Source organism: Carcharhinus amblyrhynchos, chromosome 2 (genome assembly GCF_965287045.1).
Source record: "Carcharhinus amblyrhynchos chromosome 2, sCarAmb.v2.hapA, whole genome shotgun sequence".
NCBI classification, from domain to species: domain Eukaryota; kingdom Metazoa; phylum Chordata; class Chondrichthyes; order Carcharhiniformes; family Carcharhinidae; genus Carcharhinus; species Carcharhinus amblyrhynchos.
In genome coordinates, this window is record NC_137325.1 from 63,374,733 (window position 1) to 63,386,950 (window position 12,218).

Consider the following 12,218-nt stretch of genomic DNA (forward strand, 5'->3'; position numbering starts at 1 on the left):
CTGGTATTAAAATACAGAAATTGTTACATCTGTTATAGGACGAAAAGAAACATGTTAAGAAGAAGCGCAAGCGAAAGCATAGTACTGTGAGAAAATCCTCAGATGATGCCCGAACTGATTGTGACATGGATAATAAGGTAGAATTACTTACCATGTTTTATTTCAATAGGGGTGAGAGTTTTTTAAAGTTCATTTAAAATTATTGGTATATTTGTCTTAAGGAAACCACAAAGAAAAAGAGAAAGATCAAGGAGGAAACTGAAAAAGAACGAGTGAGTAATATAGTTTAATTACAACATTGATCTCAAATGCATCTTAAACATGCAATGAATTCAAATCCATACCAAAAAATCATCTAATTGTGCTGCGTCCAAGACAGGAAATGTTATATGGCAGAAACTCTTATCGCCTTGCCCGCTGTAAAATCGGGATGGGCGAGGTTCCTAGAACAGAAATTTCCATTGGCCTTTGGTGGGATTTTGTGATCTCGCCCAAGCAAGGCTGTAAAATTCCACGCTATGACTTTGCAAGCAAAAATCACCCAATTGTTTATCCATTTTCCTTTTGTTTTAAAATTCCAACTTGCATTACAATAATCAAGCTTTGGTTCAGGCCAATATCTTCATTTCTGAAATAGGTACAAAAAATAATATCCCATTGCCTGCCAGTACCCCAGTTATTACTTTTATATGAGCAGTGGCAATGATGGAAGACAACACTGGGTGGCCCGAAGTTATTAACTGCAATATGAATGACTTGACTTTGAACAAGTTTGGCACAAGTGCTTTCAAATGTTGCTTAATGTTTGTTGTCCAGTTACTGAATAAACAGCTTAGATTCATTCCACTTTTATATTCACTGTTCAATTAGGATAAAAAGAAGAAACGTGATCCTGCACAGAAAAAATCTTCAGAGGATGAATCAGATTCGGCTGATGAGAATAAGGTCAGTGAATTGGCATCTAATTTATTTGGGAGACTAATAGTTTCATTTTTAATAATTTTTGTCTACTTGAAAGATTCTGTGTTTCAATTGATAAAGCATCTTGTTGATATTGAATCCAGCTGCACTTCTGTTGAAGAGTGATTTGGAATTCTTTGCCAGACACGCTTACACTTTTCTTAATGCTTCAAAATAACTTTTTAAAATTTAACAACATTTATGGAAGAGAAATTTGCCATCTGATTTGGAGACTTATCAAAATACACCTCACCTGCCTGAATGTGGATGGAGTGAAAAAGCTGAGGTATGTTTATTTGCAGTTTGCAATGGAGCTGGATTTGGATTGGAATGAGGTGGAGGGTTATGACAGTTAAAAATAGAATCAAATGCTGCATTATGGAAATGTAGTGATGAGGAAATCCACAAAATTCCTCAACCAGCACAGCTATTTTCAAGCAAAGTTCACAAATGGCTTTTTCCTGTCTCAATCGTGACTCACAAGGCCACTTTCACTTTTGTTATCATGGCAGTTACATCATTTTAATACAATTGTGCTTTTTCTCCATTTCAAGTAAATATCTCTTGACAAATATTTTTGTGTTGCACACATTTCCTTTGCCTATTTTGAGTCCTTCTTCTTTTAATTTCCTTATTAGTGATATATGCTTTGTTTATAAACATGCAATGTTTTCATTCCATTTTATATCGAACCAACAGAAAATCCTCAGTTTGGTTCTTTATAAATTTGATCAGCTATCCACAATACCTGATTTGTGCCCCTATGTGGCAGTATAACTGTTGCATCAACCTGTTCCAGCAACAACCAAGTTGCACTGTGTTGAAACCAAGAAAAGCCTTTACACCAGCAATTGACTGAAATCATACTAAAGCAAACAAATTTCAGTAAAAGAGTTACATCTGTTCCACACAAGCTATTGCATTAAATCAAAGGAACATTATAAGGTCAGATGATGTTAATACTTATCTCCAGAAAACCTGTTTCTCTAGCTTTCCAAACTCCCGTCTGTTCAATAAATTCATTGAAATGGTTAGCAAAATTGAAAACTGCAGCTAAGATGAGGGGTCTGACCAGAAAATATTGGAAAAATTCAGCACATGTGGCAGTATCTGTGTGCTAGAAACAGAGTTAAGGTTTTGAGCCCATATGATTCTTCAGAGCTAAAGAGAGGGAGAAATGTGTATTTTTCTTCTGTATTAAGGTAAGAAGTGTGTCGAGTTTTAATACTCTGGTTTTTGAAAATATTGCACGTGAAGCTGACCGATTTATAATGGCAGCCCAAGCTCAGAAACATGGCTGTCAGAGTGCATTTATAGATGTTACATGCATAACAGTATATTTATTGACTGGACAATCTCAGCACTTGCAGAATAGGCATGTACAGAAGGTGCTACGTGGATGATAATTTTACATGAGTATGGGAACTATCTCTTTCCAAAAGTGCTCTATCATTAACACAATTATGGTACAAATGTACAGAATAGTAAAAATCTTGTGTTTGCAATTTAATTAAATTCTTGGCTCATTGTTTGGACCAGGATATAATAATACTTATGGTACTGGACTATGTGCTAGCGAGAGTAGGAATAGGAAGATTAGGCAAATGAATGCGTGGCTTGAGAGCTGGTGCAGGGGGCAGCGATTTAGATTTGTGGATGATTGGGATCTCTACTGGGGTAGGGTGACCTGTTCATAGAAATCATAGAAACCCTACAGTGCAGAAAGAAGCCATTTGGCCCTTCGAGTCTGCACTGACCACAATCTCATCCATTCCCTACCCCCCTATCACTACATATTTACCCATTAATCCCTCTAACCTACACATCTCAGAATACTAAGGGACAATTTTTAGCACAGCCAGTCAATCTGACCCGCACATCTTTGGACTGTGGGAGGAAACCAGAGCACTGAGGAAACCCATGCAGATGTGAGAAGAATGTGCAAACTCCACACAAACAGTGACCCAAGCCGGGAATCGAACCCAGCTTCCTGGAGCTGTGAAGCAGCAGTGCTAACCACTGTGCTACCATGTCGCCCCGTGGAATTGAGGAATTTCATGGATTTCTTTTGTTCACGAGGGACTTGAATGGAGGGGGACTAATATCCTAGTGGAGAGAATTGCTAGAGCTACTCGGGAGGGTTTGAACTAGTTTGGCAGGGGGGTGGGACCCAAAGCAGTAGGGAGAAAGAAGAGAGGTTGAGGACAGCACAAAGGTTAAAGAGAGCACGTTAAATAGTAAAGGCAGTGTCAGTAATCCTAGTACTAGACAGGTCAGGCAAAAGCAGGGCACAGAGCAAGGGAAGTCCAGATTTAAACTGCATTTATTTCAGTGCAAGAGACCTGACAAGCAGATGAACTCAGTGCATGGATGGGTATGTGGAACTAGGATGTTATAGCTAAGGGTTCCAGGGTACAAATGTTATAGAGATAGAACAGGAGAAGGAGGGAAGGGAGAGTTCTGTTTATGAGGGAGAACATCACAGCAGTCATGATAGGGGATATTTCTGAGGGCTTACCCACTGTATATGGGTAGAACTGAGAAATAAGAAAGGAGACATCCCTTTAATAGAATTGTACTATAGGCCCTCAAATGGTAAGTAGGAAATTGAGGAACAAATATGTAAGGAGATTTCAAATAACTCCAAGAAAAATAGGGTGGTAAAATTAGGGGACTTTAACTTTCCCAGCATTGACTGGGAAAACTATAGCATTAGAGGTTTGAATGGAGAGAGATTTGTTCAGTATATTCAAAAGGAATTTCTCATTCAGTTTGTGGATGGTCTGACTAGAGAGAGGGCAAAACTTGACCCCCTCTTGGGAAATAAGGAATTGAGGTGACAGAAGTGTTAGTGAGGGATCACTTTGCGACCAGTGACCATAATTCCAATAGTTTTAATATAGCTATGGAGAATGATAGGTCTGGCCCAAAAGTTAAAATTCTAAATTGTGGCAAATTGGTATCAGACAGGAACTTTGTCAGGTGAGTCTGTTGGCAGGCAAAGGGATGTCTGGTAAGTGGGGGGGCTTTCAAAATTGTTAACCAAGGTTCAAGGTAAGCACATTCCTTTCAGAGTGATGGGCAGGGGAATTGGGGAACCCTGAATGACTTGGGATATTGAAACCCTGGTCAACTAGAAGCAGGCATATCACATGCACAAGCAGCTGGGATCAAGTGGGTCCATTGACGAAGATAGAGGATATAGGAGAAGAGTTAAGAAAGAAATCAGGAGGACAAAAAGGGGACACAAGATTGCCGTGGCAGATAAGGCAACAGAGAATCCAAAGAACTTCTACAAATATATAAAGAGCAAAAGAGTAACTTAGAAAAGAAAAGGGCTTCTTCAGGATCAACAATCTTGGGTTCGGACATAGCTTGACACAACATTGAGGACTGAAAGGCCTGTACTATGCTGTACTGTTCTATGTTCTATGTAACAAGGTCATCTATGTGCAGATCCACAAAAGATGGGTGAGATACTAAGTGAATATTTCTGATTAGTATTTACTGTTGAGAAAGGCTGGGTGTTAGCAACCTTGGAGAGGAGTGTACATATCTTAAAGTGCATCAAGGTAGATAAATTGCCAGGACCTGATGAAGTGTATCTCAGGACGTTGTGAGAGGCTAGGGAGGAAATTGTGGGTCCCCTAGCAGAGATATTTTAATCATCGACAGCCACACGTGAGGTGCCTGAAAATTGGAGGGTGGCAAATGTTGTGCCTTTGTTTAAGACGGGCTGCATGGAGAAGCCTGGGAACTACAGGCCGGTGAGCCTAATGTCTGTATTGGGTAAGTTGTTAGAAGGTATCACGAGGGACAGGATCCACAGACATTTAGAGAGGCAAGAATTGATTAGGGACAGTCAGCATGGCTTTGCAAGTGGAAGATCATGTCTTATGAATTTGATTTGAGTTTTTTTGAAGGGGTAACCAAGAAGGTAGATAAGGACAGTGCAGTCGATGTTGCCTATATGGGCTTTGATAAGGTACAACATGTAAGTTGTTACATAAGGTTAAATCTCATGGGATCCAGGGTGAGGCAGCCAATTGGCTTGATGACAGAAGAGAGGGTCATTGTAGACGGTTGTTTTTCAAACTGGAGGCCTATGACCAGCAGTGTGCCTCAGGTCGGTGCTGGGCCCACTGTTATTTGTTATTTATAATTATTTGGATGAGAATTTAGGAGGCATGGTTAGTAAGTTTGCAGATGGGACCAAAATTGGTGCATAGTGGACAGAGGAGAAGGTTAACTAGAATTGCAGGTGGAGTTTAATTTAGGTAAATGTGAGGTGATTCATTTGGGTAGATTGAACCAGGGCAGGTCTTTCTCAGTTAAAGGTGGGGTTTTGGGGAAAGTTATTGATCTAGGGATACAGGTTCATTGCTCCTTGAAAGTGGAGTTTCAGATAGACAGGCTTATGAAGAAGGCATTCATTGTGCTTGGTTCCACTGGTCAGAACGCTGAATACAGGATTGGGGCATCTTGTTCAAGTTGTACAAGACATTGGTAAGGCCACACTTGGAATACTGTGTACTGTTCTGGTCACTATTGTAGAAAGAGTGCAGAAGATTTACTAGGATGCCACTGGGATTTGATGGTTTGCTTTATAAGGAGAGGCTGGATAGACTGGAATTTTTTTTCCCCGGAGCATAGGAGACTTGGGGATTATCTTGAAGATCTATGAAATAATGAGGGGCATTAACAATCTACGTTATCTATGTCTTTTCTGAATGTTAGGGGAGTCAAACTAGAGGGCATATATTTAAGGTGAGAGGGGAAAGATACAAAAGGGTCCAGAGGGATGATTTTTTCAGAGGGTTGAGTGTGTTTGGAATGAGTTACCAGAGGTGGTAGTAGAGGCAGGTACAATCTTGTCTTATTAAAAGAATTTAGACAGTTACATGGGTAAAATTGGTAGAGAGGAATATGGGTGAAATGTGGGCAATTGGGATTAGTTTAATGGTCAAGAACTGGGGAGCATGAACAAGTTGCACCAAAGGGATTGTTTCCATGCTGTAAATCTTTGACTAGTAACTCGGAAGGTCTGTGCATACACGTGCACGCACGCGCACACACACACACCGCCGTGGAAAATTGTGAAGCTGAATTCAATCATCTGCTCATTTGTGAGCTGGCACAGAAAACTGTTCATGTTGCCAGAATGTCACCTTAAAGCAAAACTCAAATATTCCCAATATCCTTCAGGGGGAAAAAAAAAGTATGATTAATTCCTCATATAGTCTCTTGCTGCCCCCCATCAGCCACCTTTAATCTCAGTGACCCTATTTGTTAAGCACGCTGCATTAGTTGCTTTCTGACAAAAAATAAATTCAAAAGAACCCATAAACAGAAAAAGGAATAGCTAAAAATACAAAATATAAAGCTAATATAAAGGTTACCTTTCTGACGTGCAGTAAAGAGCTAATCACTTATTTGACATCCTTGAACCTGAACGCAGATGTGCTGTACAAAGTTGTCACATTTTGCTCTTTGATTAGCTCAAAGTAGAACAGCAGTAAATCAGAACCAAGGAGTGACCGTCGCACCTCTCAATTCCTGTTAATTCTGGCCCTCCTAACTCGGGCAAAAGCTGCTCTGGCATTCTTTTTAGCTTTTTTAAAACACCTTGATTTAAATTTTTATTTTCATTTATCCACAAAGCACACTTCTGTTTTTTCACTATCCCATCCTAAGCCTATTACCTAATTTTATCCATCCATAGGTTGCCTATCCTCACCAGTTTGGAATAAGGAAAGCCATTTGGCCCCTCGAGCCTTCTGTACCATTTAACTTAATTGTATCTGATCTAGTTAAACGCCATCTTTCTGCACTATCCCAGTATTCCTTGATGTCACTGGTATGTGGAAATCCATTAACCTCTGCTTTGAATATATTCAATGGCTTGAGCCTCCACAGCAGCTGTGGTAGAGAATTCCAAAGACTTACCACCTTCTAACTGAAGAAATTCCTCCTCATCTCATTCCTAAATGATCTACATTTAATTCTGGGGCTGTGTTCCCTGGTTTGTTATTTGGAATACTGTGTACTGTTCTGGTCACTATATTATAGAAAGAGTGCAAAAGATTTACTAGGATGCTGCTGGGATTTGATGGTTTGCATTATAAGGAGAGGCTGGATAGACTGGAATTTTTTTTCCCTGGAGCATAGGAGACTTGGAACAATTAACTGTTCCCTGGTTCTAGATCAACCAGGGGAGACATCTTCTTGCATCATCCTGTGAGAATTTTGCACACTTCAGTGAGATCACCTCTCATTCTTCTAAACTCTAGGGAATACAGGCCCAGTCTGCTCAATCCTTCCTGGTGCAACAATCCCACCATCCCAGGAATTAGTCTGGCAACTTTGTTGCGCTGTGCCTGTGGCTGGTATATCCTTCCTTGGATAAGGAGACTAAAACTGTACACAATACTCCAAGTGTGGTCTCACCAAGCTTATATACAATTGCAGCAAAACTTCCTTGCCCCTATACTCTCATCCCTTTGCAATAAATACTATTTGTCTTTCTAATTGCTTGTTGCACCTGCATATAAGAACATAAGAACATAAGAAATAGGAGCAGGAGTAGGCCATCCAGCCCTTCGAGCCTGCCCCGCCATTCAATAAGATCATGGCTGATCTGTCGCTGCTCAGTTCCACTTTCCCGCTTTCTCCCCATAACCCTTAATCCCCTCTCCTATCAAAAACCCATCAACCCGCGTCTTAAAAATATTTAGCGAGGCAGCCTCCACCACTTCAACAGGCAGAGAATTCCAGAGATTCACCACCCTTTGAGTGAAGAAGTTCCTCCTCAACTCCGTTCTAAACCGCCCCCCTTTTATCTTGAGGCTGTGCCCCCTAGTCCTATTGTCTTTTTTGAGCGGGAAGAGTCTTTCCACCTCTATCCTATCCATCCCATTGATCATCTTATACGTCTCAATGAGATCTCCTCTCATTCTTCTAAACTCTAACGAGTACAAGCCCAGTTTATTCAGCCTCTCCTCATAGCTCAACCCCCTCAACTCCGGTATCAGCCTAGTAAACCTCCTCTGCACTCCCTCCAAGGCCAAAATATCTTTGCGCAGGTGCGGCGCCCAAAAATGCACACAGTACTCCAGTTGCGGCCTCACCAATGCCCTATACAGCTGCAGCAAGACCTCCCTACTTTTATATTCAATCCCCTTCGCTATGAAGGCCAGCATCCCATTCGCCTTCCTGACCACCTGCTGCACCTGCAAGCTGGATTTTTGCGACTCATGCACAAGGACCCCGAGGTCCCTCTGCACCGTCGCCTGCTGCAGTTTTTCGCCTCGTAAGTAATAGTCCTTCCTACCATTTTTCCTACCAAAGTGGACCACCTCACACTTGCCAACATTAAATTCCATTTGCCATTTCCTGGCCCATTCGCCCAGCCTATCTAGATCCTTCTGCAGACTCTCCACACCCTCCGCACAATTTGCCGTTCCCCCAATCTTGGTATCATCAGCAAATTTCGACACTCTACACTCGGTTCCCTCCTCCAGATCATCTATATAAATGGTAAAAAGCTGAGGTCCCAGCACCGACCCCTGGGGCACTCCACTAGTCACCATCCGCCAATCCGAATAGCACCCGTTGACCCCCACTCTCTGCCTCCTATTTGACAACCAATCCTCTATCCACGCTAACACCCTACCCCCAACTCCATGTCCCTCGACCTTCTGCAATAACCTCTTGTGAGGCACTTTGTCAAACGCTTTCTGAAAATCTAGAAAGACCACATCCACCGGCTCTCCTCTATCCACCGCCCTAGACACATCCTCATAGAACTCCAGTAAATTTGTCAGACACGACTTCCCTTTAATGAAACCGTGCTGCGTCTGCTCTATCAAGCAATTCCCTTCAAGATGCCTCGCAATTTCCTCCTTAATGACAGATTCTAACATTTTACCTACCACAGATGTTAAACTAACCGGCCTATAATTCCCCGCCTTTTGCCTGGCACCCTTCTTAAACAACGGCGTAACATTAGCCGTTTTCCAATCATCCGGCACTTCCCCGGAATCCAGCGACATTTGGAAAATAACCACCAAGGCATCCACTATCACCTCCGCCATTTCTTTCAGAACCCTCGGATGCATTCCATCCGGTCCTGGGGACTTGTCCACAATCAGCCCCTCCAGTCTGTCGAGCACCGCCTTTCTAGTAACAGTAATGTCATTAAGACCCTCCAGTCCTACCACCTTTCTATCGCTAACACCCGGCAAATTATTCACGTCCTCCTCCTTGAAGACAGAAACAAAAAAGTTATTCAATACCTTAGCCATATCCCCATCCCCTACCACTAGGTCCCCTTTCTCATCCTCTAAAGGACCAACATTCACCCTAGCCAGCCTCTTCCTTTTTATATATTTATAAAAACTCTTGCTATCCTCTTTTATATTAAGCGCTAGCCCAGCTTCATAGTTTCTCCTACCCTTCCTTATCAACTTCTTTGTCAATCTTTGTTGACATTTAAACCTCTCCCAATCCTCTTCTCGCCCACTACTCTTAGCTACTCTAAATTCCTCCGCTTTTAGTTTAACACTTTCCTTCACCTCCTTCGTTATCCACGGCTTATTACCTCTCCTCTTACTATCCTTTTTGACCATCGGAATAAATTTCCGTTGAGCACCAAGAAAGATCTCCTTAAAGATCCTCCACTGCTCCTTAACAGACCCTCCCTCCAACGCGCTCTCCCAGTCCACATTCGCCAATTCTTCTCTCATCCTACCGTATTTCCCTCTATTCAAACAAAGGACGCGTGTCCGGGAACCCACTTTCTCCTCCTCCATCTGCACCAGAAACTCCACCATACAATGATCACTCTCCCCAAGAGGATCCTTCACCACAAGGTCCCTAATTCTACCAGTTTCATTACATAGCACCAGATCCAAGATAGCTCGCTCCCTCGTCGGCTCCAACACACACTGTTCGAGGAAACTATCCCGGCAGCATTCCAAGAACTCTTCCTCGAGCCCCCCACGTCCAACATGGGTCGACCAATCAATATGCAGATTGAAATCCCCCATAACTACGGCCGTCCCATTCCTGCACGCCGCACTTATTTGCGCGTTAACAGCCCGCCCCATCTCCAGATCATTATTCGGGGGCCTATAGACGACACCCACCAGCGTCTTCCTCCCTTTGCTGTTCCTAATCTCCACCCACAACGATTCCACCCTCTGCTCCTTGGCTCCAATATCATCCCTTGCTACCACCGTGATGCTATCCTTAATCAGCAGAGCTATGCCCCCCCCCTTTTCCCTCCTGTCTATCCTTCCTAAACACTTGATAGCCCTGTACATTCAGCTCCCAGTCCCTGTCACTCTGCAGCCACGTCTCTGTAATGGCCACCAGATCGTATCCATTTGTGTCGATCTGCGCCATCAGCTCATCCACTTTATTCCGAATGCTTTGTGCATTCAGATAAAGTGCTTTCATCCCAGCCTTCACCTGGACCCTATTTGCCGCAACGCCACCAACTATACTCACGCCCCCTACTCCCTCTATTATTGGGACATCCTCGGCCTCTTCCCTTACATGTACACTCTCCTTAACTTTAGACCTTGTAAGGTCACCTACCCTCACACCCTCCCCCCCCCATAATTAGTTTAAAGCCCTGTCTACAGTCCTCTTTACTCGATTCGCCAGCACTCTGGTCCCAGCACGGTTCAGACCAACCCCATCCCTCCCGAACATGTCCCACCTACCCCAATACTGGTGCCAATGCCCCATAAATTCAAACCCATTCCTCCCACACCAATCCCTGAGCCACCCATTCACTTCCTTAATCCTGTCAACCCTACGCCCATCTGCACACGGTTCAGGCAGTAGCCCAGAGATAACCACCTTGTCGGTTCTACATTTTAATTCCATTCCAAGCTTTTCATACTCCCTCCCCAGATCCTCAGTCTGCATTTTGCTTACGTCGCCGGCACCCACATGTACCACAACGACCGGATTCTCACCCTCCCACTCCAGGTTCCTCTGCAGCCCAGCTGCGACATCCCGTACCCGAGCACCAGGCAGACAACACACCCTTCTGTGCACTTTGTCATTGTGACAAAGGACAGTGTCAATACCCTTCACCCCACTATCCCCAATCATTACTACGTTCCTTTTCCTTTTCTCTTTGCCTATGTCCTGCTGCAGCACTGTACCGTGTGCAGCTTGCTCACCAACCTCACCTGCCTCGTTCTCGTCCAACTTGGAAGCAAGAACCTCAAACCTGTTATGCAGATTAAGAGGCTGAGGCCTCCGCTCCTCACCCCCCTTCCTCTTCCCAGTAGCCCCCTCTTGTCCCTGACCCTTAGAGTTAGCCAGTCTAGGGGGGGTGGATGTCACTTGCACCCAATTGACAATTGCACCCTCTCTCCCCTTGATGAGCCTCAGTGTCTGTAGCTCAGAGGCCAGCTCATTTACCCTGAGCTGGAGCTCCTCCAGCAACCTGCACTTACTGCAGACATGGTCACTGGGATGAACCCTAGGGTCCACCAGTTCCCACATCATACAGAAACCACACATCACATGCCCCTCCATTATTTACTGTAGTAGTTTTGGAAAAAATTTTTTTTTTTTTGTTTTTTTGGTTTTTTTTGTTTTTCAAACGAACTCACCTGGCCTTTTTTCTTTCCAGCCCTTTTTGATATTAAGCCCTAGTAGTTCACTCTGCTTCCCTCTCACTCCGCTGCCCGCTCAGACGCTGCCCACTGTCTACACCAGGCCTCCTTTTAAACCTGGCGCTGATTTAAATCTGATGGCCCACAACTGCCTGCTAACCACTCCCTCAGAATTCTTAAAGCAGTAAATACAATAAATAAATGCTTTAAACAGTTCTACAAAGAACAAAGTGCTTTAAACTTATTTTAAACTGGTTTTTAACAGGTAAAATCTTAGCTGTCTCTCTGCTCCTTCACTCGTCTGCTCCAGCAAACAAGGGAAGGCTTCACCTTGTGGTCAGTTGATATTTAAATCAGATGAACCACAACTGCCTGCTAACCACTCCCTCAGAATTCTTAAAGCAGTAAATACAATAAATAAATGCTTTAAACAGTTCTACAAAGAACAAAGTGCTTTAAACTTATTTTAAACTGGTTTTTAACAGGTAAAATCTTAGCTGTCTCTCTGCTCCTTCACTCGTCTGCTCCAGCAGACTTATTATTATTATTATTATTATTATTATTATTATTATTATCTCTATGATTTATAAACAAGATCATCCATTTCTAATTTTTAATGTG

The 12,218-nt window shown here is 43.0% G+C and overlaps 1 protein-coding gene across 1 annotated transcript in view; it reads left to right on the top strand.

Moving 5' to 3' along the window:
• The window catches only part of fam133b (family with sequence similarity 133 member B), a 63,266-nt gene that overhangs the window by 31,679 nt on the left and 19,369 nt on the right, over positions 1-12,218 (top strand). Inside the window, exons 7-9 of the mRNA XM_080216290.1 lie at positions 39-137; positions 222-272; positions 871-945. Of these exons, the coding sequence (XP_080072416.1) occupies positions 39-137; positions 222-272; positions 871-945 (225 nt within the window). The remainder of the gene's footprint in view (positions 1-38; positions 138-221; positions 273-870; positions 946-12,218) is intronic.